Source organism: Aptenodytes patagonicus, chromosome 2 (genome assembly GCF_965638725.1).
Source record: "Aptenodytes patagonicus chromosome 2, bAptPat1.pri.cur, whole genome shotgun sequence".
NCBI lineage: Eukaryota > Metazoa > Chordata > Aves > Sphenisciformes > Spheniscidae > Aptenodytes > Aptenodytes patagonicus.
This window is the reverse complement of record NC_134950.1, coordinates 28,634,303-28,662,246: the sequence shown is the minus strand read 5'-3', so window position 1 is coordinate 28,662,246 and position 27,944 is coordinate 28,634,303. Positions and strand designations below refer to the sequence as shown.

Here is a 27,944-nt window from a genome sequence, read left to right as displayed (position 1 = left end):
CTGCGACCTGCTTCACTGGCTGCAACAGCACCTGAAGACATCCCAGATGTATAAAACAGCAAAGCAAAAAGCCCTATTAAATTTAACAGGAGCTGTGGTCTGCAGTGCTCAGGGCTCAAGAGAAAAACGGAGGCTCAGCCGTGGACGACCGTCCAGAGCGACGAGGACTTCTGTCACCACTTGTCCACACCGGACCAACGCAGCTTTGCCCGGGGAGCACGGACAAGCAAGCCCGCCTGGAGACGCCAGTGGAAGCCGAAACGCCGGCTCCTGGCGCCGGCGCACCTCGGCACCCGAAGGTAACAGCCGGGCCGGCAGGTTCCGGCCTCACCCGCCGCGGGCGGTCACGGGCCGCCGCGAGCCCGAGGCCAGCCGCCGGCCCCCACCCCGGGGGCTCCGCGCAGGCGCAGGCTGGGGAAGGGCAGGGCCGGGGGCCCGCGGTGCCCGGGCCCAGCCCGCCCGACTGGCGGCAGGGTCTGGCGCTCCCTCACCTTCTCCCGCGGCGGGCACCAGCTTCCACATCCTGGAGAGCGGCGATAGGCGCCTCAGCGCAGGGGGCCGGCTCCGCCCAGCGCCCCCCGACGAGCTAGGGGCAAGGCTGGGAAGGGAAGAGAAAACCCCTCGCTCGCTGCTGCTGCCGGGACCGCCGCGTCTCTGCAAGACCCGGGCCGAGGCTGCGGCCGCGCGGTGGGAGAGGAAGAGGGGAGGGGAGGGGAGAGAGCGCTGGCTGCTGGAGGCGGGTAGCTAGTGCAGCCGGGGCGCGGCGCGCATGCGCAGCGGCGAGGGGCGGGCCCCCCGCGACTGCCCAGCCTCGGGGAGGTCCCTGGTCTCTCACCAGCCCCGCGTGGGGCCTCCCCCTTTCCTCCGCCTTCGGCCCGTGACCCTGTTTCAGTCCCCCGGCAGCTGCTGCCCCCTCCTGCCCCGTGATAGCTTTGGCCGGGACTGACAGCCCCCGGCTGAACTGAGGCGGGGCTCCTGGGCCCAGGGGCAGGGTGCAGGTGGGGGCCCCAGGTGAGACTAGGCAGGGCCGGCAAGGCCTGAGGAGCCGCCCACCCAGCCCAACAGTTGTGTCCCTCTGTCCCTCCCTTCATAGTGCGCTAATATCCCTAACAAAATGCATTGCATGTGGAACAGGAAATACTACAGAGATTCATCTCTTAACTGAAAGCAACTTTTGGATAAAAAGAAGAAATAAGCTTACTAGAATTTTAAGTAAAAGAAAAAATGCCTGGGAGTTTGAAGGCCCTTTGGCAGGTTACCAAAGACTTGCTACTCTTATGCTGAATTTTCTGGAAGGGAACAGCAGAGGACAGGTATGGAGAAGCCATACGTGCATGACTCCAGTCACACACATTTGAGGTATGGCTCAAAATACCCATTTCTTCTTGTGCTATGCAGCTCACAAGGAGCAGGGTGTCAAATTCCTGATGTCCATAATCGTATCGGCAAGCAGTTGGAGAGCAAATTTCTTCCTACTGGGCAATCAGCTTGCTTCTCAGGTAATGAATACTGGTAATTGTGCTTTATCTTTGTAAAACAGCAAAAGCTTTTGGAGGTATGTCCACAGTTAGCTAAGAAGTTTTAGCATCAGAAAACCCATGGAGTTGAAATGGGGTGGGGGAACTCAGGATAACATTTTTCTAATAGGAAAAGATTAATTTAAAACATACAGAAATGTAAATATGAGCTGTCAGTCAGAAATGTTGTTTCTGTAGAATCATAATATGTTTAATCTCCATGTGTTAAGACTTTAAGCATCCTTTGTCCTTAAATGTCCACTTAGAAACCTTTTTATATTTTCCCTCCTACGCTTCTCCTAAGATAAATGATGCCAGTCTCCCTAATCTCTTTTCTTGCGAGTTTTCTTCATCTTCTTTGCTTGTTTTCTTAGCCCCTGATAATTTTGCAGTTTCAGTTTTGAGCTAGGGTGACCAGAAATAAAGAGCGTATCCTAAATAAGACTATTTCTCAGCTTTATATAACTGTACTTAAATATTCTCTGTATTGTTGTCATTATTCTATGTCTGTCTTATCCTATTGGCTTGACTTTTGTGATCACATCCTCCTATGACAAATCATCATCATAAGAAACTGTATAAATCCTGTAAACCCCATTATAATGTTTATACTTTCCATTTCCCTGCATTTATCCAATTTTAGTTTATTTTCTGGTAACGTGTTCTCCTATTCATTTACCTTCTAGACTTCTTGAGTTCTTGCTGTCTCTCTGATCCTGACTGACCTAACTGTCCATCCTCTAATATTTGTTGGTTTTCTACTTGTTCCTTTTTTCAGTTCATAAATGATTCAGCAGAGTCCCAAACTCGGAGACTATTGGAGCGGAACGAGGCATTTCAGATATTCATATGGACTACAGGCTTAACTTGCATATAACTGGTGAAGTAGTACCACAGTTGACTAACTGCTGTGAAACAGTATCTAAACAGAGTATGAGGTGATCTATCATTAAACTTTTGCCCTTAACAGAAATGTAGGTCTGCGTTATGTCCATGTTGATATTTTATCCCTGACCTAGGACTTTTTTTTCTTAGTAGCCTTTTGTGTCAAAAGTCTCTTGGACTATTTTTAAACTTTATCATCAGGTGCTATGCATTTCTGTCAACAAGGTAGTTTGAGTGGCAGAAACAGCATAGGCTGTTTACAATGCAAGTTTACAATGAGGATTCAGGTTTCTGCTGAGCTCTATGTTACGCCACTTGGCCAAACCCTTGAAAGTCTAAATTATGCCTGCCAGCTCTTATATATTCATTACCTCTTAGACGCTTCTGTAAGAGATTATTGAGGCATAATTATCTTCACAAAAGACTAGTGCTAGCTAGACACTTTCAGATCATGCTTTTCTAGGTGTTACGTTTTTTAATTACTTTCTCCCCTACAGATACTAGATTTACAGTCTTATATTTCTCATGTTACCCTACAAGTTTGTTTAAAAAACAGATATTTTCTACACTGTAAACCTCCTGACTTACTTTAAACCAGAGATTGGATGCTTTAATATTTCAGCTAAGCTACTCTTAAACTCTTCCTAAACTTGTAAATACACATCACCCAAACTGAAGTAGGACTTTATAAAGTGGAGTAATAGCTTATTAGGCCAATTATTTTCCTTGTAAAATGCAGGCAGTCTGCCTTCAATTATATTTTTAGATCGTGAGACATGAAAGTGTTATTGCAGGTTTTTAAATTTGTCTGCTTTCTAGTCCTGGAGATAGCTTTCTTCTTAGTACCAAAAAATAACAGGTCTGGTATAGGAATTGCACCTCATCCATGAAAGTTGCTGAAAAGCATTTTCTGAAATTTAGTTTGGTGATATCTTCTTGTTCACTTTTATCATGACAATACAATGATTCTTTCAGAGGAGGCTGTTTGGCACATTTGTATCTTCCAACACATAAAAGGTTTGCCTTTGTAGTTTGTTTCCTCTTGTTAGCTTCATTACAGTGAAGCTTTCTGAATTCTGTAGTATTTGTTCATTTTAAAACATCTCTTGAACTATATTCAAGAGATACTCCCTTTCCCCAACTTTCCTTTTTTTGTTCAGTGATTACATATCTCTTGAGACTCAGTGTGTTTTAATTAACTGATTTGAATGAAATATTACTACCTAAACCTTACAGTGACTCTCTTAACACCTTCCAGATATTTGACATATGGCTTTAATGATACTGTGGCAACTACTGCTTAGCTGTGTGGCACTATTGCTTCAGTGGCTGCCTGACAGTGTGCAGGACCAATAATTATCTTATGTGTTCTAGAACTTACTGTACCAACAAACAAGAGCATCAACAATGTTTTTCTCTAAAATGTGAACATTGAGCTGTTTGACCATTTTTATACAGGATGCTGATGACTAAGCCTTAGGATTTCAATTTTGATTCCTCTGAACTCCCATAGCAGTGTGTATTCAGTTTGCCCTAAATTCTTAATTAAGAAGTTGATAGTATAGACCCACTGATAGGTTTGTTGTCTTTCATGCCGAGTTTTGTAACTGCATGGATTCGTTGGTGTGGTCTCTTCTCCTCAGAGTTTTCGCGAATCTGTAGGTTCTTACAGCTACTGTGCTACTCCCCACCCCCTTACCCTGCCATTACTTGCGGCCAGATACGACTCTGCAGGCTGCTCTGCCTTATTACCCAGGCTGTGCAAAAGGGTGAGTATCAGTCTGATACTGGCTACCTTTCCAAACAGCCAGTCTGTGTGCTCAACACAGATGAATCAAATGTCTTTTTATCTCAATATAATCCCGTGTAGATTAACATGGTATAATGTTCACAGGCTGCTCACGCCTTTTCTGAACTCCACTGAATTTGAAAATGCTGAATTTGAAATGAGGAATCTTGGTCTTTCTGGTACACCTCCTTTCACAGCAGTCACAGTGTGGTGGCGGTGGCCGGGCGAGGCGCCCCTGGGGCGGGGGCGGCCGGCGGGGCCGAGCCCCTGAGGCAGGTGGGCCTCGATTTTGTGCTGCAGCGATGGCCTCCCTCGCTCCCCGACTTGAGTATCTCAAGCAGGAGTGGCGGCGGCGCACCGCGACCGACAGCGCACCCTGCCTGCCCGGAAACAGCGGGAAGGGCCCGGCGACCGGACCGCCTCCGCGCCGGGGCGGGCGCTGGCCCCGGCCACGGAGCAGGCGCACAGCACCGCGCCCGCCACCCCCGGCCCCTCGGCAGGGAAAGATGGCGGCGGCGGTGCGGCTGGGGCGGCGCGGTGTCCGTGGCGGTGCCGCGGCTTGCTTCTCTGGCACCGGGCGGGTAAGACGCTCCCTGCTCTGGTGTGGCCGAGGGCATTCGGCCGGCGCCTCGGAGGTGCTCCGCGACCTCTTTCCCCGCTCCTCCGGGGCTGTCCGGGCGCCCTTGTCCCGTCAGAGGACACGGCGAGTCTCTGCGGACGGTGCTGCCCGCCGTCCCGAGGCCTTCGCAGAGGTGCGGCCTCTGCTCCCCTGGACATGGCCCCCTGCCGCACCGCAGGGCAGTTCCCGTTTCTCTCCCATTTCAGTACAGATGTGGGGGCATTGGTATCGCCCTTTGATCTCAATAGCAAAGTTACGCAGTACGATTTAAGTAAAGTGGTTTGCATGTTGTCATCCAAGCAGTGATACGGCTGATTTGTGTGGGTGTTGCTGGAGGCCATTTCTAGTGAGTTCTGCCAAGGCACGGTGCTTCTTACCAGTGACCACTTGTGTGCTTTGAGAGGGTCTTCTGCAGTAATTTCATGATTCGCTTTCACCCCCTGGGTGAGGGTTGTTTTTTGTTTTGTTCATGTTTTGTTTTTTAATGCTGTTTCCTGGCTTCTTTATATCTCTCTTTATGCCTGAGGTTTAATCTAAAACCTTGACCTTAAATGGTGGAATGAGTAAATTGAGTGAATCCTATCACGGAAGCCCCTTTTGCAAGCTAGTAATGAGACGGTAGCAGTGTCATGAGAAGATTGCTGAACGATACTAACTTTACTGGCTGCTTGCGTTCCAGTACTTTATTAGTCTTAGTGCAGTCTTCCTACATGCCCCTGCTGTGGCCTGCTCCCTCATCTTCCCCAAGCAGGAGGAAAGCTGCTTGCATGGTTTCTGTAGTGGTGAGCAAGAGGAGTGGGCTGTGTCTGTCACTAGCAGAGCATCTCATCAGGAAGACTCAGTACTGCGTGGGGGTTACCTCCGGTTATCTCCTTATACTGGAGGAAGAGGAGTCCAAATGCCGTCTTGATTTGCAGTCTCTGCCATGAGCTGAAGTTCTCCAGAGGGAGCCCTTCTCTCTCCCTGCTTACCTGAAGAGAGATGAGATGAGTAGGGGACTACTAAGAAAGACCTGAAAGAGAATCTTCGCACTCCCCTTTTCTGGAGGCTTAATAGTATTCTGGTACTCTGTGAAAATATGCAAATTTTATTTTCATTGGGAGAATTAAAAAAAAAAAGTCATCAGTATTTTACAGACATTTGGTGGCAGATCTGATCTGTGGAATTTTGTTATTGCAGAAGAATGTGACATTCTTTTGATTTTCTATTTGATCTGCTTGTGTTCCTTAGAACCACCTTTGGTTTATTTTTTCCTTTGTGAGAAGCTGTTGCGCATAACTGAAGAGTCCAAGTTCCAGAAAGAATCCCTAAAGTACACATGTAATATAAACGCTGTAGGACTTGTTGCACTGTTTTACTTTTGTGATAATTTAGTTTGAGCTTTACATTCTTAATCTTGTTTTACATAGTGCCCAAAACTCTTCTTCACTCTTAGTTTTTGTTTCATCATTTGGAACATAGAAGCATAGAATAGTTTGGGTTGGAAGGGACCTTTAAAGGTGATACGAGCCCCCGGTAAGCAGCACACCTCTCTAGAGAGTGCGTCTGGTAATTGCATCTGGATAGATTGTGTCTAGGGATTGCGTCATGAGCTCTGCTAAATTGGCAGTGTAATTCCATGATTATTCTCTGTTTTCACCTGTGTTACTCATATGAAAAGGTGTTATCACACAGACAGATTCACATGCACCCTTACTCAGGGCAGCTTTAAGCTCTGTGAAACCCCCATCCCTGTGCATTATAGCTATGGTATGTACAGATGATTCAGCTACCACTAAAAATGTTGTCTCTTAGTTTTAGTGTTGAAAATGTGAGTTAGTAAATAGAACAATAAGTTGTAATATTTTTACTATTTAAAAATAACCTTTCTTCTTTGTGTCAACCTATTGAACAATTGCATGTTTTTAGTAATAACAACATACGAGAGTAACCATTCAGTCTTCTTTCCTAAAATTATACTAGAATTTGTTGTATTCAAATAAACACATTAAACAAGTACAAATTAGTATTAGAGAAAGTAAATAGAACTTATATTCCTCTGATTTTTTGCACATCAAAAATAGAATCAAAGAATAGTTTGGGTTGGAAGGGACCTCTAAAGGTCATCTAGTCCAACCCCGCTGCCGTGGGCAGGGACATCTTCAACTAGGTCAGGTTGCTCAGAGCCCCATCCAACCTGACCTTGAATGTTTCCAGGGATGGGGCATCCACCACCTCTCTGGGAAACCTGTGCCAGTGTTTCACCACCCTCAGCGTAAAAAATTTCTTCCTTATATCTAGTCTGTATCTACCTCCCTTTAGTTTAAAGCCATTCCCCCTTGTCCTGTCACAACAGGCCCTGATAAAGAGTTTGCCACCATCTTTTTTATAAGCCCCCTTGAAGTACTGATAGGCTGCAAGAAGGTCTCCCCGAAGCCTTCTCTCCTCTAGGCTGAACAACCCCAACTCTCTCAGCCTTTCTTCATAGGAGAGGTGTTCCATCCCCCTGATCATTTTAGTGACCCTCCTCTGGACCCATTCCAACAGGTCCGTGTCTTTCTCATGCTGAGGGCTCCAGAGCTGGACGCAGTACTCCAGGTGGGGTCTCACCAGAGCAGAGTAGAGGGGCAGAATCACCTCCCTTGACCTGCTGGCCACGCTGCTTCTGATGCAGCCCAGGAGACGACTGGCCTTCTGGGCTGCGAGTGCACCTTGCTGGCTTATGATGTCCAGCTTTTCATCCACCAGTACCCCCAAGTCCTTCTCGGCAGGGCTGCTCTCAATCCCTTCATCCCTCAGCCTGTATTGGTACCGGGGATTGCCCCGACCCAGGTGCAGGACCCTGCACTTGGCCTTGTTAAACCTCATGAAGTTCACCCAGGCCCACTTCTCGAGCTTGTCCAGGTCCCTCTGGATGGCATCCCGTCCCTGTGGCATGTTGACCACACCACTCAGCTTGGTGTCATCTGCAAACTTGCTAAGAGTGCACTCGATCCCACTGTCCATGTCATTGATGAAGATATTAAACAGTACCGGTCCCAATATGGACCCCTGCGGGACACCACTCATCACCCATCTCCATGTGGACATTGAGCCGTTGACCACTACCCTCTGGATGCGACCATCTAACCAATTCCTCACCCACCAGACAGTCCACCCATCAAATCCATACCTCTCCAGTTTAGAGAGAAGGCTGTTGTGGGGGACCGTGTCAAAAGCCTTACAGAGGTCCAGACAGACGACATCTGTAGCCCTTCCCATGTCCACTGATGTAGTCACTCCATCATAGAAGGCCACTACGTTAGTCAGGCAGGACTTGCCCTTGGTGAAGCCATGCTGGCTGTCTCGAATCACCTCCCTGTCCTCCATGGGCCTTAGCATAGCTTCCAGGAGGATCTGCTCCATGATCTTCCCAGGCACAGAGGTGAGACTGACTGGCCTGTAGTTCCCCAGGTCTTCCTTTTTTCCCTTTTTAAAAATGGGGATTATGTTTCCCCTTTCCCAGTCAGTGGGAACTTCACCGCACTGCCACGACTTCTCAAATACGATGGATAGTGGCTTAGCAACTTCATCCGCCAGTTCCCTCGGGACCCGTGGATGGATCTCATTGGGTCCCATGGACTTGTGCACCTTCAGGTGCCTTAGATGGTCTCAAACATGATCTTTTCCCACAGTGGGCGGCTCTTCATTCTCCCAGTCCCTGCCTTTGCCTTCTGCGGCTTGGGTGGTGTGGCTTGAGCACTTGCCAGTGAAGACTGAGGCAAAAAAGTCATTGAGTACCTCCGCCTTCTCCATCTCCCAAATAACCAGGTCTCCCATGTCATTCCAGAGAGGGCCCGCATTTTCCCTTGTCTTCCTTTTATCCCCAACATACCTATAGAAGCTTTTCTTGTTGCCCTTGACGTCCCTGGCCAGATTTAATTCAATCAGGGCTTTAGCTTTCCTAACCCGATCCCTGGCTGCTCACACAATTTCTCTGTATTCCTCCCAGGCTACCTGTCCTTGCTTCCACCTTCTGTAGGTTTCCTTTTTGTGTTTGAGTTTGTCCAGGAGCTCCTTGTTCATCCATGCAGGCCTCCTGGCGTTTTTGCCTGACTTCCTCTTTGTTGGGATGCATCGCTCCTGAGCTTGGAGGAGGTGATCCTTGAATATTACCCAGCTTTCTTGGGCCCCTCTTCCCTCCAGGGCTTTGTCCCATGGCACTCTACCAAGCAGATCCCTGAAGAGGCCAAAGTCTGCTCTCCTGAAGCCCAGGGTAGTGAGCTTGCTGTGCGCCCTCTGAGATGCCCTAAGGATCTTGAACTCCATCATTTCACAGTCACTGCAGCCCAGGCTGCGCTTGAGCTTCACATTCCCCACCAGCCCCTCCTTGTTGGTGAGAACAAGGTCCAGCATAGCACCTCTCCTCGTTCGCTCTTCAAAAATAAAAATAGTCCATTTTTTTGTCATACTTAAAAGTGTTTGAAGCTTCAAGTTAAGGTAACTTTTGTATTCTAAATAATTTGGCAATTTTTGAATCGTTACTGTAATGCTGCTGTCCCAAAGCATTTAATTTAGTATTTAGTTTAGAGCTTGAGTTAGTTTACTGTTTTAGGATGCTAGAAATATCCTCTTGGCTATTTTTGCTGCGACTTTCTTGGTGACATCTGTCGTGGTTTAATCTCAGTCAGCAACTGAGCACCACGCAGCCGCTCGCTCACTCCCCCCCGGTGGGATGGAGGAGAGAATCAGAAGGGTAAAAGTGAGAAAAACTCGTGGGTTGAGATAAAGACAGTTTAATAGGTAAAGCAAAAGCTGCGCACACAAGCAAAGCAAAACAAGGAATTCATTCACTACTTCCCAACGGCAGGCAGGTGTTCAGCCATCTCCAGGAAAGCAGGGCTCCATCACGCGTAACGGTTACTTGGGAAGACAAACGCCATCACTCCCAACGTCCCCCCCTTCCTTCTTCTTCCCCCAGCTTTATATACTGAGCGTGACGTTACATGGTATGGAATATCCCTTTGGCCAGTTTGGGTCAGCTGTCCTGGCTGTGCCCCCTCCCAGCTTCTTGTGCACCTCCAGCCTTCTCAGTCGGTAGAGCATGGGAAGCTGAAAAGTCCTTGACTAGTGTAAGCACTGTCTAGCAACAACTAAAACATCGGTGTGTTATCAACATTGTTCTCACCCTAAATCCAGAAGACAGCTCTGTACCAGCTACTAGGAAGGAAATTAACTCTATCCCTGCCGAAACCAGGACAGTATCCACCCCTTATTCTATACCATCTACGTCATGCTCAAGTCCCATATTTTCCAGTACAACCTCATTAACCACCCACCCTGCTTTCCATCCTTTGATATTACACACAGATATCATTCCCTTAGTCTATGGACCACCCTTGTGGAATGTCTGTAAAATGTCCAGAAATGTCCATGAAATATCCATTGAGTTCATTTAGTCCGTGACTTTGGGCTCCATCTGTGATGGTGGTCACTCAGGACAGGAGAGGTGGTGTGTTGCGTGGAGTTACTGGGTACCAAAGCCAGCTCAGGTCAGGTCACTGCTGCACTTGCACTGCTTCTTGTAAGGCTTGTCCTCCACTGGTTCGGGTGGTTACTGCTATAGTAATTCCTATAACACGCAACTCAAATGATAGGTTACAACAATTTAAAGGTATTTCCATTACAATCTCCACCCCTGGTCCCTTTGGGCCAGGTTATAGGGTTTAACATTGCAATGAACTCCTCCCCTTGCTCCTAGCCTGGCTAGCAACAAGGGGTTTCTGCTATAGTAATTCCTATAACATGCAACTCAAATCATGGGTTACAACAATTTAAAGGTGTTTCCATTACAATCTCCACCCCTGGTCCCTTCGGATCAAACCATAGGGTTTAACATTGCAATGAACTCCTCCCCTTGCCCCTGCTCCGGCTTGGACTTATCCACAGACTGCAGTCCCTTAGGGTAGTACCTGCTCCAAGTGGAGCCTTATCTATGAGCCACAGTCTCTCCAGGGGTACACCTGCTGCGGCATAGACTTATTCACAGTCACTTTGAGATGCATCTGTTCCAGCACGGCCTTCTCCATGGGCCACAATGTCTTCAGAGATATACCTGCTCCAGCCTGGCCTTACTCGCAGCCACAGTCCCTTCAGAAGTAAACCTGCTGTAGCACAAACATAACCACGGCCACAGACGCTTCGAGATGTACCTGCTCTGGCATGGGCTTATCCACGGCCACAGACGCTTTGGGGTGTCCTGCTCCCGCATGGACTCATCCACAGGTCACAGTCCCTTCGACTCGAGTTCACACTGGAGTTCCAGCCTGTCCAGTACAGCAGCACAGAAACAGCAGGGATGCCCTGGCCATCTGCCAGCCCAGGCACATCGCCATTGCTGTTATCAAAATGTTCCCAGGCACAGTAGCATACGATGATAAGCAGTACAGCAGTACAGCAAGCAGCGAAAGCAAAAAACAGCCACTAACGAGCACTAGACTCTAATATACAGTAAGGCAAGCAAGCCCCACGGCAAGCACAGGAGCCTGCCAATTAATAGCTAAACAGCTATAACAGCTATAAATTTGATCTAGCACATTCCAATCAAACCTGTCATTATCTCGAACCCTTTGAGCCCCACGTTGGGCGCCAAAAAGGACTGTCGTGGTTTAATCTCAGTCGGCAACTGAGCACCACGCAGCCGCTCGCTCACTCCCCCCCGGTGGGATGGAGGAGAGAATCAGAAGGGTAAAAGTGAGAAAAACTCGTGGGTTGAGATAAAGACAGTTTAATAGGTAAAGCAAAAGCTGCGCACACAAGCAAAGCAAAACAAGGAATTCATTCACTACTTCCCAACGGCAGGCAGGTGTTCAGCCATCTCCAGGAAAGCAGGGCTCCATCACGCGTAACGGTTACTTGGGAAGACAAATGCCATCACTCCGAACGTCCTCCCCTTCCTTCTTCTTCCCCCAGCTTTATATACTGAGCGTGACGTTACATGGTATGGAATATCCCTTTGGCCAGTTTGGGTCAGCTGTCCTGGCTGTGCCCCCTCCCAGCTTCTTGTGCACCTCCAGCCTTCTCAGTCGGTAGAGCATGGGAAGCTGAAAAGTCCTTGACTAGTGTAAGCACTGTCTAGCAACAACTAAAACATCGGTGTGTTATCAACATTGTTCTCACCCTAAATCCAGAAGACAGCTCTGTACCAGCTACTAGGAAGGAAATTAACTCTATCCCTGCCGAAACCAGGACAGATTTCTGATTGCATTGATGGGATGTTTTCTTATTAACATGGATCACTAGATGCAATACTGAATTTTCTTCTCTTTTCATGTATGTTTTTAAACACGTACCAACCATTTGTCTTTCTGCAAGGACCAGTTCATCGAGGGCTAATTTGCTGTAAATGGTATTTCTGCTGGGACGGAGTATAATGCTGATAACCAAACCTTGCACAACTTTGTCTGGGAGATGGCATTGGTTTGCTTAGCAGCTCCAGTAACGATTGGGACAGGTCTCATGGAGTTTGATTGTGCCCCATTCTCCAGTAAAGAAGAATGTTTCGTTGACTACAATAGTAAAGCATCAAAGCCTTGAAGCTACTACTGAAGCTTTTGAGTTTGTAAATATATACACATGTAATCTCAAAATCACATGGATTTGTTAAGGCTAAACTCCTTATGCATAAAGTACAGTACATATATGAATCTGAAACCTAAATCCTGCTGGGAGTCTGTAATTAGTTGGTAATCGTTTTCCACACACTTTAGTAAAAGTGACAGACATAAGAATAACTAAGTTTCAAAATAACAAAAATCATTATTAAAATATTTTTTTCAATAGTTCTCTAGTTGGAACAGAACATCTACAAATAGCTCAGGTACTTTCCTAGTCTAGTATTAGCATTTATGTGAAGGTCTGTGTGTTTTCGTGTAATACAATCTAATCATTCTTACATTCAGTTTATAATAAGGCAGTTATGGTTGTTACCTCCACTGTCATAAGAAAATCTAATCTTGCATAACAGTCTTGTATACAGAAATGAGAAAAAACTAACCTTCCCCTTTTTTTCCTTCAGTTTTTCAGCCGTGGGCCAAATGTGCTGCATCAAGACAGCAGTGCACCGCAAGCTGCCTTCTTTTTACCTCTTCAAAAAGTGATGTTGCCACCAAATACCTTTCAAGGGAAAGTGGCCTTTATAACTGGTGGAGGTACTGGGATTGGCAAAGGGATGACAACAACCTTGTCCAGTTTAGGTGCCAAGTGTGTTATAGCAAGCCGGTAAATATTAATGAAGACGTTTTAGAGCTTTCATTTAGTACTGCCTGCTGAATGGATCTGTTTTCTTCTTCATAATGGATCTTGCTTTCTTCTTCATAAACTGGATAAATTTGTTTACTCTATTTCAGTACACTTTTAAATTATAATGTCATATTGTAAATACCAGAAACTTGCAGATCCATCTACAAATGAGTAATGGTGTAACCAGCAGTAGGAAGAAATAAACTAAACGCATTTCCATGAAATGCAGGAGTAAAATAAACAACCCAGAATATTAGACATAAATTCAACTAAAGCCTAAAAGAAAACAAAAAATGTAAATGGCCGTTACTGAACATTTTGAATGTATTATTGCAGGTGTTCTTGATGCAGATTTGAACTGCAATAAAGAATTAAAGCCCTTCTTAATTCTAACGACTTTAAAAACAGCCCTGGTTTTCCCTTAATGAAGATGATCTTTCTACAGTTCTCTTAAGTAGCACTTCAGTAAAGACTAGAAAAACAATCTCATTTTTAATCAAAATAAAGAAAAGTGTTGTGACATTCGTCCAAACAGTGGTTTAGATATTTAGTTTTAAATCTGAATATGTGTGTCCCTTCTAAATACTAGTAGAGTAGTAGCTAAAACTGTTTGTTACGGTTATCTACTCAGAATGAAAATATTTTTTCTAGCTTACCACATTTGATTAGCTTAAGATAGTCTCTTACTGTAGTCACTTCTGAGTTGCTTTGTAGTAGCACTAACCAGAAATTACTTAGATTTAAAGTTTTCTTTCAGAAAGTTAGTGACTAAACATAGTTTTTATCTTAAAGCTCAATTTTCATGAAAATCAGCAGCCTGCATGCGCGCACGCACATATTTTAAGTTTTAGCTCATATTTGCTCAGAAAAAATAATCAGATTTTATTAATCTGAATTTTAATTGCATTTAATTGAAATTTAGTGACGTTGTATACTTATTTCTAGGAAGCTCGATGTTTTGAAAGGAGCAGCAGAAGAAATTTCTTCTAAAACAGGGAATAAGGTAAATTTTTACAGAATTGTGAATATGTTAGTTATTATACTTTAAATGGTTATAGGATTTTTATGCATTTATGTGCTTCTGTGGGCTTGTTTAATTTATGGGTGATATAGGTTTGAAGTCTTACAGCTGCCTTTCCATTATTATATAGGTTCATGCCATCCAGTGTGATGTGAGAGATCCAGTTTCAGTTAAGAACGCTGTTGCTGAAATAATCCAAGTGGCAGGACATCCTGATGTAAGTGTTCTAGTGAAAGGAAAGAACTTCAGTCTTCATTACTGAAAATACTCTGCATAGTACGTATGAAGAAAATGACTGTGATAGAAAGTTAATGGAGTCTAAAGAGACACCAGACAAAAAGTGGCGGTACTTCAAGGTAAAGCTATCATTCACGGTTAGACTGGTTACTCTATTCCTGTGGTTCTTAAAATACTTAGTGGCCAAACAGACAAAACGTTGTTGTCCTTACTCTTAAGGACTAACATTTTCTTTGTAAACAGTGGGACAATTATGATGGGATTCTTTGAATTAATTAAGTGAACAGAATATTGCCCTTAAATCCTTCTGAAAAGGTGACTTACCTGTGTTGGTACCGAATTACACCTGTTGCTTATTAACAGAATGTCTCACAAATTAGAAATGGAAGTAATCATAAACATCTTTGGTCCTTGCTTAGCTTATTAAAATACAGAAAGAAGGTTCCAACTTGAAAACTAAATTCTCATAAAATCAAGGAAAAAATCTTCAGTCAAGCTAAGCATCTGTTTTTTAATAGTTTGGCACAAAACACAGAGCTCTTTACATTAGACTGTTGCTTCGAGAAGGGTGGTCTGGTGGAGTCTGAACAATGATAGGCACCAAATTCTGATTTGATCGTGAGAGAAACAACTCGGATTCTGCTGGCTGATAGAAAGTGTGGTGAGGATGTTAATATCGATGTAAAGGATAGTCAGTGAGATTTAAAACTTTACTGTAGATTTAAAACTGTCATATGTATATTGTAGACACTTTGAGTTCACCAATAGCTTGGTATAGACATGGAAGAGAACCTACTGAATTCTAAATGTGGTAAGAAGTGGAGAAACTATTTCTCACAGCTGTATGCTATAACAGTGCTATAAAATAAGGCAGCTCACTGTCCTGATTTGTAGACAAGATACTCTGGATATTATTTTGACTACTAGTTACTGCAGGTTTTGGCCAAAGCACATCACAATCTCCAGGTTTTAAGTGTGTGCAGAGAGGGAGGAGGCTTCTTCCTATATATTACTTTTTTAGTACACCAATAATTTTCTGAATAAATACTTCCCATGACTTGTTCTTTACAAGCATTTCCTTTCTCTTTAATTTCACATATTCTGTGTGTTTAAGAGAGACTGCAGAGTAAATTGAATATTCAGTTCTTTTTGTCTAGTTTTTCTCTTAGTGACAGACATGACACCTATGTTTATGAATACTGCAAGCCTGGGTATCATTGCCACTGTGCATGTGAGGTGAGATCTCAAAGATAGAAGTTAATGGCAGTATCGTATTCCTTCTAGCTTTGTTTTGTTCATTCCGTCCCCAAGACTGTTACTCCCAATTAGAAAGCCATCATTCTTTTGTCATATGGATTGTTTTGGCAGTCATATATACCTACATACCTCAGAGATTGTATCATGCAGTCCTTAGTTCACTAGTTTTATTATTGTGTCTTCGCTGTATTTATTCAGTGATTCAAGTAACCTCCTCAGTATCTTGAGGTGTTTGGATTTTTTTTTTTTTCTTCAAACTGTGGGGAGGCCTTTAAATTGTATTTGCCATTTATATGTATAATTTATGGCTGTTGTATTTTATTTGTTTTATATTCATGCAATATGTGCTGTGCTCTGTTTTGTTACTGAAAATTCTAATATCTTAATTTAGCCCAGAAGTTCTTCAGGACAAAGACACTGTTTTATATGCAAACCTACATGAATCTAGGTGCCGTTCCATAAGTAATACACCATTTTATTGATTCAGCACATTATATTATTATTAAATACACAAGATCTGGCCACGTAAGTTTTGGTTTAAAAACTGCTTATGTGATGTTTAGTCCCCTTAAAAAATATATCTAACTTGCTAGCTTGAAGGGCTAAGCAGATGATGTATCAAAAGTATCCTCTGCCTAATTATTGTTTGTAGAAAGGCAACAAGTGATGGATACATGTCTATTCAAAAAAAGTTTTGTAGTGGTTGCTTGCAGTTCACTAAATCATAATATTCTCTTTGTCACAACTGATTAGACTTCCTGTTAAGCAACAGTCAGTTAATCCAGACTTTAGTCATCAGGTTACCTGAACTTCTTTTGCTTTTATTCCCATGCATCCATTACGTTAAATGAGATATGTGACCTTGGAACTTGGTGGGGACAAACTTTCTGTTAAAATGCACTTGAGACACTATGGAAAATAGCGACTTAAGTCACCCTCTACACTTACAGTTCCTCAGTACTAGACTAGTAACTACAGCAGTTTGGAAATACAGCTCATTTTCTGTTACTGATACATACCTATACTGCAGATGTTAAAATTTCTGATGGATTATTTTCTCCCTGTCTCCTCTCCACCATGACCACCACCCCCCCCCCGCCCTTCATTTGATGAGGATATTTCTACTTTTCTACCTGGAAACACTAAGAAGTTCCTTGTAAATTCTTTGCTTTTCTCTCAGGAAGAGTTATTTTTAGTTAACACTTAGGTTTTCCTTAATGTGTTTCAGGTTGTGATAAACAATGCAGCTGGAAACTTTATTTCCCCTTCTGAACGACTTTCTGCTAATGCATGGAAAACGATAACGGATATTGTGCTTAATGGTACTGCTTTTGTAACTCTGGAAATCGGAAAGGAGCTCGTTAAAGTACAAAAAGGTATCTTAAGATAAATGGTAACTACGCATTGTGACATAATATTATTACTTGCTTTCCTTGCCTTACTATTATTATAGCCAGTTTTGAGAGTTTGAAAAGAAACACAATTTTTAACATTCTACATCTTTTTTAGAAAGAAACTTCATTTTGAGTAAAGCCATACTTAAATATCACACAGTAGAACTGGCTAGCAATTACTTCATTGTAGAATCTGCCCTTAAAATTGGACCCAGAGGCCATGAGGTTGAACAAAAAAATCTGATTGCAGAGTTTGTACTAGTTGTAAAATGTTTTTAAAATTTTAAAAATAAGGCTTTGTTTAAAACATATGCTGTTATTTTTTTTGAGTCTTCTATATCTATTTTGGTTTAATTGAGCAACTGAACATGTGGCATTTATTTAAATGAACAGCAAGTCAGGATATCACTTCAAATTTTCCTCCTACACTTAAATAAATAAAATTCACAGCTGTGGTATTTGACTAATAGCACTAGAGAATATTACCTTTGAGATAATTTGAAAAAGAAATTAAAAATTGAAATCAGTATTAGGTTTTATTTTCCCAGGTATAATTCTTAGTTCTAGACTACCTAGGAGTTTAATCCAATATTTTGGCTTTACCTTAAAAATATGGTAGTTCTTTGATATACTATTTAGCCAAAGATTTACTTAACCAGGTTATTGTCTTTAAGGGAAAGATAACGTATGCCCTTCTATGTTATATCATAGATTATATACAAAGAACTGCTTTCATTTTACATTATCTTCTAGTTATGAATTGGAAAACATTGAGCTTATTATTTGATCAGAATGCTATCATCTCAAATAGCATTTAAAAGCAGTGAGGTATATTATGGTTTTCCATGTGCCCTTAGTTCTGAATCCTGTTTCCTAGGTACAGCTACTGTGTTGAAATAATCCTTTTGTATTTGCACTGTATTTCTCTAACTCTTGAATTAGTTGAGTTTATTCAAAACTCCTCTCCAAAAAGTACCCAGTGGGTTTATACTATTTAATGATAACAATATAAAGTTAATGTTGTTTCAGTAAGTCTGTAACAGTTTTGGTCAGTTGACAAGATATTTCCCAAATATATTTTAGCAGCACATGAAAAAAATCATTTCCACCATTCTAGTGCTAATATCCCCACATGAAAAACCCATCCCCAACTCTGACTTACTGTATCCTTATAGCAAACTATTGTAATAGTTTGCTTTATGGCCTTCCAGTTGCATGCAGTGTCTCCCTATAGTAATATGAAGTATGGCTTTAAAAATGCCTTTGTCTCTGCCGCTGTTGAATGAAAAACTACTTTCCTTGCTTCCACCTTCATATTCGGCAAAATCCAGAAGTCATTCACCTTCATGGTGTCTCTCTTCCTCTAAGCTTCCAAAACATGTGAATTTCTTTTGCTATTATTTGCATGCCTTCTTTCTAGGGGATTCCGTTTGTATGAAAGACTTTTTATTTAAGGCTTTCTTTAAGACATGTTTTTGCAAGTAAATCAGGCATACCTGTTTGTCCTCTCATTCTCCACCTTCATTTTCTTTTTACTTGCTTGTTTTACAAGTTTGAGCAGAGACCTTAGTTTCTGAAGTGATGGAGATGCTACCCAATGCAAATATTTTAGAACAGTCTCTGAGGATGCTATACATCTGACAGTTACTAGAACACTGGCACATCCTTTAGGTCTGCAGCATGACCTACATTAAACTCAATTTAGTAAATAATAAATGCTCTGCTTTTAGACTCTTAAGTTTGTACTGGTATTTAAAAGGGATTTGTAATCTGCTAGTGTGTTATTTATTTATGCACTAAAGTTTTACAGAATTAGAGGAGTTAATCGGTTAGATATTGTCCATTTTATGAATATCATAGAATCATAGAATGGTTTGGGTTGGAAGGGACCTTAAAGATCATCTAGTTCCAAGCCCCCTGCCATGGGCAGGGACGTCTTCCACTAGACCGGGTTGCTCAAAGCCCCATCCAACCTGGCCTTGAACACTTCCAGGGATTGGGCATCCACCGCCTCTCTGGGCAACCTGTTCCAGTGCCTCACCACCCTCATAGTGAAGAATTTCTTCCTTATATCTAATCTAAATCTACCCTCTTTCAATTTAAAGCCATTACCCTTTGTCTTATCACTACATGCCCTTGTAAAAAGTCCCTCTCCAGCTTTCTTGTAGGCCCCCTTCAGGTACTGGAAGGCTGCTATAAGGTCTCCCTGAAGCCTTCTCTTCTCTAGGCTGAACAACCCCAACTCTCTCAGCCTTTCTTCATAGGAGAGATGCTCCAGCCCCCTGATCATCTTCATGGTCCTTCGCTGGACTCAATCCAACAGGTCCATGTCCTTCTTATGTTGGGGGCCCCAGAGCTGAATGCAGTATTCCACGTGGGGTCTCACCAGAGTGGAGTAGAGGGGGAGAATCACCTCCCTCGACCTGCTGACCACACTTCTTTTGATGCAGCCCAGGATACAGTTGGCTTTCTGGACTGCAAACGCACATTGCCGGGTCTTGTTGAGCTTCTCATCAACCAACACCCCCAAGTCCTTCTCTCAGGGCTGCTCTCAATCCATTCTCCACCTAGCCTGTATTTGTGCTTGGGATTGCCCCGACCCAGGTGCAGGACCTTGCACTTGGCCTTGTTAAACCTCATGAGGTTCATACGGGCCCACCTCTCATGCCTGTCAAGGTCCCTCTGGATGGCATTCCTTCCCTCCAGCATGTCGACTGCACCACACAGCTTGGTGTCATCTGCAAACTTGCTGAGGGTGCACTCAATGCCACTGTCCATGTCGCCAACAAAGATCTTAAACAGTGCCGGTACCAATACCAACCCCTGAGGAACGCCACTCATCACTGGTCTACACTTGGACATGGAGTCTTTGACCGCACATCTTTGAGTGCAACCATCCAGCCAATTCCTTATCCACCAAGTAGTCCATCCATCAAATCCACGTCTCTCCAATTTAGAGATAAGGATGTCGTGCGGGACAGTGTCAAATGCTTTGCACAAGTCCAGGTAGATTATGTCAGTTGCTCTTCCCTTATCCACCAATGCTGTAACCCCATAAAAGAAGTCCACCAAATTTGTTAGGCACGATTTGCCCATAGTGAAGCCATGTTGGCTGTCTCGAATCACATCCTTATTTTCCATGTACCTTAACATAGTTTCCAGGAGGGTCAGTTCCATGATCTTCCCAGGCACAGAGGTGAGACTGACTGGCCTGTAGTTCCCCAGGTCTTCCTTTTTTCCCTTTTTAAAAATGGGGATTATGTTTCCCCTTTCCCAGTCAGTGGGAACTTCACCGCACTGCCACGACTTCTCAAATATGATGGATAGTGGCTTAGCAACTTCATCCGCCAGTTCCCTCAGGACCCACAGATGGATCTCATTGGGTCCCATGGACTTGTGCACCTTCAGGTGCCTTAGATGGTCTCAAACATGATCTTTTCCCACAGTGGGCGGCTCTTCATTCTCCCAGTCCCTGCCTTTGCCTTCTGCGGCTTGGGTGGTGTGGCTTGAGCACTTGCCGGTGAAGACCGAGGCAAAAAAGTCATTGAGTACCTCTGCCTTCTCCATCTCGCGAATAACCAGGTCTCCCACTTCATTCCGAGGGCCAACATTTTCCCTTGTCTTCCTTTTATCCCCAACATACCTATAGAAGCTTTTCTTGTTGCCCTTGACGTCCCTGGCCAGATTTAATTCAATCAGGGCTTTAGCTTTCCTAACCCGATCCCTGGCTGCTCACACAATTTCTCTGTATTCCTCCCAGGCTACCTGTCCTTGCTTCCACCTTCTGTAGGTTTCCTTTTTGTGTTTGAGTTTGTCCAGGAGCTCCTTGTTCATCCATGCAGGCCTCCTGGCGTTTTTGCCTGACTTCCTCTTTGTTGGGATGCATCGCTCCTGAGCTTGGAGGAGGTGATCCTTGAATATTACCCAGCTTTCTTGGGCCCCTCTTCCCTCCAGGGCTTTGTCCCATGGCACTCTACCAAGCAGATCCCTGAAGAGGCCAAAGTCTGCTCTCCTGAAGCCCAGGGTAGTGAGCTTGCTGTGCGCCCTCTGAGATGCCCTAAGGATCTTGAACTCCATCATTTCACAGTCACTGCAGCCCAGGCTGCCCTTGAGCTTCGCATTCCCCACCAGCCCCTCCTTGTTGGTGAGAACAAGGTCCAGCATAGCACCTCTCCTCGTTGGCTCCTCTACCACTTGGAGAAGGAAGTTATCATCGACGCATTCCAGGAACCTCTTGGATTGCTTATGCCCTGCCGTGTTGTCCTTCCAACAGATGTCGGGGTGGTTGAAGTCCCCCATGAGGACCAGGGCTTGTGAGCGTGAGGCTGCTCCTAGCTGTCTGTAGAGGGCCCCATCCGCTTGGTCTTCCTGGTCAGGTGGCCTGTAGCAGACCCCCACCGTAATGTCACCTGTCCCTGCCTTCCCTTTAATTCTGACCCACAAGCTCTGGGTCAGCTCCTCATCCATCCCCAGGCAGAGCTCCATGCACTCCAGCTGGTCATTGACATAGAGGGCGACACCCCCTCCTTGTCTCCCCTACCTGTCCTTCCTAAAGAGCCTGTATCCCTCCATCCCAACACTCCAGTCATAGGAGCCATCCCACCACATGTCCGTGATGCCAATAAGGTCATAGCCCTGCAGGAGTGCACATGTCTCCAACTCCTCTTGTTTTTTCCTCATGCTACGTGCGTTTGCATAGAGGCATTTACGTTGGGCCCTCAATGAAGCTGTCTTACTGGCTGCAGCGGCTGGAGTTCCTTTGTGCTGCTCTTCAGGTGCTCTCCTGCTGACCTGTGTTCCTTCTCCAGGCTCTGGGCATCTATTGCTAGCCCTGGCATCAAACTGGTAGGAGTGGGATGGATTGAGGTTCCCCTCCCCTGGCAACTTTAGTTTAAAGCCTTAAATATAGGCTTTAAAGCCTTAAATATAGGCTTTAGAAATAAAAATTGTATACGAACTGAAGTGTACTTTAAACTTCAGAGCTGTAAATTTATCAGTCATTCTTGCTTCTGTGTTACATTCACCCAACTCACCTCTATTTAACCTGTATTTTAAAAATTCTATAGTTTAATTCTGCAAGATGTATAATTAACAATCAACTCTAGATAACTTCGAAGTTGTTCTGTGTTTTTTGCCTCTGTTGATTTTTCTTTTTGAAGTCTCTCACTGTAGACTACTTTTTTTATAAATAGGGTCCATGGTTTCTGGATATCTGCTGGCATTTCTGTCAGCACTTGTTTATGGTTCTTTTTAGTTTCTCTTGTGTAACATTACTGTAATTTTTTAACTGAGTCTCTACTTCATTGTCACATACGTTCTATCAGTAACATATATTGTTTTAGAAATATCCCATGGGTAGCCATTCTAATTAAATTATTTTTAAAATACAGTAAGTAGAACAGTTATTTTAGTTACGTTAGTGGCGTAAGTAGTGAACTGTCGTCCCTTGTCCTCCTTTTCCCAGTTACAGTAAGTTCATGCTAATCATTGATCAGACAATTAGAATTTGCAGGCTTCTATAAAAGAAAGGTTAAATAAACAGTTGCAGTTTCCATTATTTTCCATAATGTTTTTGCTGTATCTGTTGTAAAATATAACATATAAAAGAAAGTGGTCTTTTTATAATACAGTTTGTTGTGATAATAATGGGGGAAGCTTTGTCATAAGCTCTACTGCAGAAAAAGCTTCTGAAAATTTCTTAAAAAACCTCATTTTTTTTTTCTGCATAAACTTTATCTCAAGCCCTAAACTGTGTCATTTTAAGATTATACCAAACCTAATTGTTAATGGTGATTTTTTTTTTTTTTTTTTTTCCCCCAGCCAGGAATTGATGAAATTAGGACAAATTACCTGGTTAGTGGCTACTAGGCTAGGGCAGCTTCTAAAAAGACACTGTAAGATCTTAGGCCTTCACGCCAGTTAGACTGATTGGCACATGTAAATTATCAGTAGAAGTCTGAGGGTTTAGACGTTTGGAGCCTAATCAATAGCTATTTACACTTACATGGAACAACTCTTAACGTTCATGGAAAAGAGAATTGAAATAAAAAGGCTTGAAAGCAAAGCTTCCGAGACTAGATTTTCAAAATACCTTTTTACAACCCAGAGTGAAGTGGCATCCCTAACACTTGAGCTGCAAAATTCTGTACCACTGAGGCTGCTTTTTACCTTAATTTCAGAGTTTGATCTTCATGCATTTTTTGTTTGTTTGATGTGGGTTTTTTTTTTAATGTTTTTGCAACTTCCAGGAGCAGCATTCCTGGCTATTACAACAATTTATGCAGAGAGTGGTTCGGGATTTGTGTTGCCGAGCGCCTCTGCCAAAGCTGGTGTAGAAGCAATGAGCAAGTGAGTAATATAGCAAAATGTGTGTTCTGCTTTTCACATCCTTGAGATACATATTGGTCTATAAAAATGGAGCTAGTTGGTATAGTCCTCCTGTTCCATTGTATCGTAAGAGAACCTTCTAGTCTCCAGTATCCTAGCAAGAAAATAGTATACTGACAGCTCCTTACAGAAGGAAGTATTCACTGCTATTACTGTGATGATTTTTATCACAAGGATGAGTGGATGGTTTTTGTCACAAGGACAAGAGAAGGACAAGTAGAACTACTTCTTTTGGCAATAGCAAGTTCAAAAGTTTCAATTACAGAGTTTCGATAATCAGATTCTCTTGCATTCTCATAGGTGAACCAGCACTTAAAGACAGTTATTAGGGGAGCTGTACGAGGTCTATAGTGCTTTCCACTTTCTTTTGTCTCAAGAAAAGAAGTGCTTGTATTTGGGTGGAGTATACTGCTGCTTCACCTATTTAGTTTCATAAAGAAATTTATTTCCTATCACTATTTTAAATTAAGATCTGCCGTTATACTTAATTCAAAACAGTATCGTGACGTATCCATGTTACTTAGCAAACAAAATCATTATTAACTATAGGACAGTCCTTCATAGCAAATAGATCCTCCTCTGCACTTTGGCAGAAGGAATTGAACAGTTTAGCAGCCTTTTAGTAACTAGAATTCTTTATCCAGGAAAAAATGAGGCAATGAGTGATGGTCTCGATTTCTCTTCTATAGAGGTGCAACTGAAGTGTGTACTTTTCAGAAACTTTATGACCCAGCTAATTCGTTCACCATAGTGAATCTATCTGAAGTACTGCTTATGCAGAGAAAATGTTGCCATAAAGCAAAATTATTCTACTGGTCCCATTTTAGAATGTAACCTCCGTTTTGTGTTATTTCAAAACATCTAATATGAGAGCTATGTTGAAAATGTTAGAAATGTATACTTGTGGGATAGTCTAAATTACGAGAGAAAGATGGTGGCCTAACAGTTGTTAGTCAAGGAGTTTAGGTGCCAAAATCATCTGTATGATTTGTGAGGGAGAAAGAATTGCTCCTTAATGTTGCTTTGTCTATGATGCATCTATTAAATCAATATTCCTCTGTTTGTGAATGTGATTTTTTTTTTTCCTTCTCCGAAATGTTTTTGTTAAGAACAAAAAAACCTCTTAAGTAGAAATGCCTGTTTCAGGAAAATTCTGGTATTTACACATTTGATTCAGTTTTAAGTATTTTTTTTTTTGCTGAATAGCATTATTAAAATACTGTGTTTAAAATATTGATGCATTCTGTTAATGAATTTTTAGGTCTCTTGCGGCTGAATGGGGTAAATATGGGATGAGATTCAATGTGATTCAACCAGGTCCAATAAAAACAAAGGTACATAGCATGAAGTGGAACACAGCCTTGAATATGCTTTGTAGTACAGACTTAACTTTAAGATAGTCTAACCTTTTCTGTAACTGTTAAATTCAAGTATGATTTCCTTGGTAGTCAAGACTGTGCTGGAATATTGAACACACTACCTCTCAATAATTCTTTGGTAAAATAGAATTTCTTGAACTTCTGAAACCTGCCACTGCCCCTTCTACTACATTAATATAAATGAAATCTTTTTTTAGTGTTTCAAAGAAATGATGTATCAAAATATTTAATGTTGATTCTTATCAACTGTATGTATCTAGTTTGTCAAGTGAAGTGAGTTCTTACACTTGATGGAGTAAAAGTGCCTATTTCTGCCTGAACTCCTAATTTTTAAACAAAACATCTCATCAATTCCAAAATTTCAGAATCTCTTTTAGGTATATGAGAACAGAATCTCACTAGTTTTGCTGAAAATCACAAAACTAGAAAGAGGAAAAACTAATTCAGCAAGGAAATATGAAGCTTTGATATGAGTGAAAAGGAGGACTGGAGGGTTTGAAGGAAGTAATCCAGACCAGCTGGAACAGGAAGAAAAAAGAAAGCAGTCCTGAAGGAGGAGAGAGGAGGATCCGTTTCACGTTGAATCAAAATAATACAATTATGAGCAGTAACAGCTAATAATGGTATTACTACTACCTGTAAAATGTTTCACGGTTGGTTTTGCTGTTGTTTTGGGAGTAGGGGTGCAGGGTTGCTTGCCTTCCCCCCCCCCCCCCCCCCCCCCCTTTTTTTCATCTTGTCAGTATTACATGCTACACTGGACGACTCAGTTTTACCTTTTTTGACTGTAAAGAAAGATAAAGTGGCAGTATCAGCAGAGTTATAAGAATGCTGAAACAACATTACAGGATCAGACCAAAAGTCCTCCAGGCCTTGTATCTCGTGGATTTTTAGGCAAGAGTAGAAGAAAAACATTTAATGACATTTCTTCTTTATGTCTCCAGCCTCTGGCAGTCTATGGCCCAGGGAGTTTGATACAGTTGATATCTCTTCATAGTGTAATCATATCGATGGATTTTTTTGTTCCTTTAGTTTGTCCTGTTCCTTTTTGAATCCATACAAACTTCTGGCATCCACTTCATCATGTGGCAAGATCACTTTAATTTATAGATTCGCATAACTTTTGGCAAGTTAACTGCTTTAAATGTCAATATTTCTACCTCCTGTTAATGTTTCTGATTTAAACTAATAGCATATATCCCACTTGAGATACTGTGTGTTCTTAATAAAGTACTACATTTGTCATACTGGTTCCAGGTTAAAATTTCCCTGAAAGCATAAAAAGGCAGACTGGCTTTACTTAAAACAGCATATTGCAAAATCGAGGCTTTCTGCCTTAGGGGCTACATCCATGTCTTTAAAAAACACTGTTGTAAGTCATGATAGGAAAAGAAAAAAGCGTACAAGCGCAATACCATTAAGCTGATATGCTGGCATCTAAAAACATGGCAATAGAAGACTTAAATGGCGTGAGTACAGCCACAATTACATAAATCACAGTGTGCTTTAACTCTCATAACTTCAGTAACTTAACATGAATGTTACTAACACATTTCTGATTTTGGCTGAGGAGGTTGTTTCCTTGTGGAGGAGCCAGGAAGAACAAAAATCCTTCTGTTTCCCATGCCATTCTAAGCTATTCAAATACTAAAGCTTCCGGTGACTTTGAGTTCTCGCCATTGGTGCAATTCAACCGAAGTTAATTTTTTTTTTTCCCTTTTCAGGTTTACTTACTCTGTGTCACGTATAATTTTTCTGTCACTTTTCCTGCTCCTCTTCTCTCCTTGTTCCTCTCCCCTGTCCATGCAGCAATTTTGAGTCTTGCTTATTTCCTCAAATGTTTATCAAAGGTGTTTGGAAAACAAAGATTATTAACCCCTTTTGTTTTTCATAGATAGATGGTGGGTGACTATCCCAAACATGTTAAATTCCATCTTACCACCCTCACTAGATGCATATCAGTGCAACAGGGGTAAATTCTGTTCCCTACTTCTTTTTCATCCTACTGACAAAGATGTTGTAGACAGCTTACTCACAAATGTTAACTTCCGTATTGTTTATGCGGAGTCAAATCTCCGTTGGATTTTATTTTCTGATACAACTTTTCGGTTTTTTTGCCAAATGTGTCTCTTAATTCTCAGGGTGCTTTTAGCCGCCTTGACCCAACAGGCTCGTTTGAGAAGAAAATTATTGAGAGGATTCCCTGTGGCCGTCTTGGAACTGTAGAAGAAATTGCAAATCTTGCTGCCTATTTCTGCAGTGATTACGCAAGCTGGATTAATGGAGCAGTAAGTTTTAATTGATCTTGTTTATACAATTAACCTGATGATGGTCTGAGTTTTGCTGGTATTTTTTAAAGCCCTGGTTTCAGAAATGAAACAAAAACTGTTACTTTGAAATTCTTACTCTTAAAGCATTGTTACTCTTTTAATTGTAATGCATGATAGTTACTACCTTTAAAAAGAACTTCTAAAAATGATTGAATTACATTATTTTGAACATGGGTTTTTCTGATCCAAATCAATAAAAATTACTTTCACAGTTCATAACAAGGGAATGCTACAGAAAACCCACTATTGTTAAATACACTGCTTATGCTTTTTCTAGGTTATTAGAATGGATGGTGGAGAATATGTTTCTATGGCAGGAGAATTCAATGATTTGAAGAAGGTATTAAATTCCTTGCTTGCTATTTTACATTCAAACAAATACTTAGATGTGTAATTATTATAAAGAATTCCAATAAAACGCTCTTTTCTTTTATTAGGTTACCAAAGAGCAGTGGGATATGATGGAAGCAATGATTAGAAAAACAAAAGGCTCTTAAAGTACATAACTGTGTGGTGGAGATTTTTGGAAATGAACCACTACTTTTTCATGAATATTTAGAAATAACCAATTGAGAAATAGCCTTCAAAATCTTTTGTATGCTGATTTCAATAAAATATTTTGAAATTGTCGTATTTTGAATATAGCATGTATGTTTTTCCCATCTACAATCTAATCTGTTGCCAATAGTGACTGAAATTTTACTGTTCTTTAGATGATGTCTTATATAGCCATGCGTGGTCTACAATAGCTTTTTTTTTAATATTTCAGAGGATTTTTTTTGTTTCTCAGATATATGTCTCTTAATGTTGTAATTCCAGTAGCATTTTAGCACTATCATAACTGAATATAATTGTTAATCTGAGGAAAAA

General features: G+C 42.2%; 2 protein-coding genes across 5 annotated transcripts in view; one reads left to right on the top strand and one right to left on the bottom strand.

Moving 5' to 3' along the window:
* NBN (nibrin) overlaps positions 1 to 726 on the bottom strand; it is a 30,348-nt gene extending 29,622 nt beyond the window's left edge. The window contains exon 1 of one of the 2 annotated variants that reach the window (XM_076329442.1): positions 492 to 726. In XM_076329442.1, the coding sequence (XP_076185557.1) occupies positions 492 to 522 (31 nt within the window). In that variant the 5' untranslated portion in view covers positions 523 to 726. The remainder of the gene's footprint in view (positions 1 to 491) is intronic. The other variant, XM_076329443.1, reaches the window with a different exon arrangement.
* DECR1 (2,4-dienoyl-CoA reductase 1) lies at positions 242 to 27,707 on the top strand. 3 transcript variants are annotated; one of them, XM_076329447.1, is made up of 11 exons: positions 242 to 299; positions 1,399 to 1,499; positions 12,846 to 13,048; positions 14,015 to 14,072; positions 14,221 to 14,307; positions 16,813 to 16,960; positions 23,227 to 23,326; positions 24,627 to 24,699; positions 26,886 to 27,032; positions 27,352 to 27,414; positions 27,512 to 27,707. In XM_076329447.1, exons 2-11 carry the CDS (start codon positions 1,428 to 1,430, stop codon positions 27,569 to 27,571), a joined length of 1,011 nt encoding a protein of 336 aa, XP_076185562.1. In that variant the 5' UTR covers positions 242 to 299; positions 1,399 to 1,427; the 3' UTR covers positions 27,572 to 27,707. The 3 variants fall into 3 exon arrangements, with proteins under 3 accessions (XP_076185562.1, XP_076185561.1, XP_076185560.1); XM_076329446.1 differs by lacking the exon at positions 242 to 299 and adding an exon at positions 924 to 1,313; XM_076329445.1 differs by lacking the exons at positions 242 to 299; positions 1,399 to 1,499 and adding an exon at positions 4,681 to 4,772.
* Positions 27,708 to 27,944: the final 237 nt, after the last annotated feature.

What these genes read in the sequence shown, in the direction of transcription:
- DECR1 (XM_076329445.1), top strand. Translation starts at nt 4,698, where the DNA reads ATGGCGGCGGCGGTGCGGCTGGGGCGGCGCGGTGTCCGTGGCGGTGCC. An exon ending in AAGTGTGTTATAGCAAGCCG is followed by an intron (nt 13,049 to 14,014) that starts GTAAATATTAAT and finishes ACTTATTTCTAG; the next exon opens with GAAGCTCGATGTTTTGAAAG. An exon ending in AATTCAATGATTTGAAGAAG is followed by an intron (nt 27,415 to 27,511) that starts GTATTAAATTCC and finishes TTCTTTTATTAG; the next exon opens with GTTACCAAAGAGCAGTGGGA.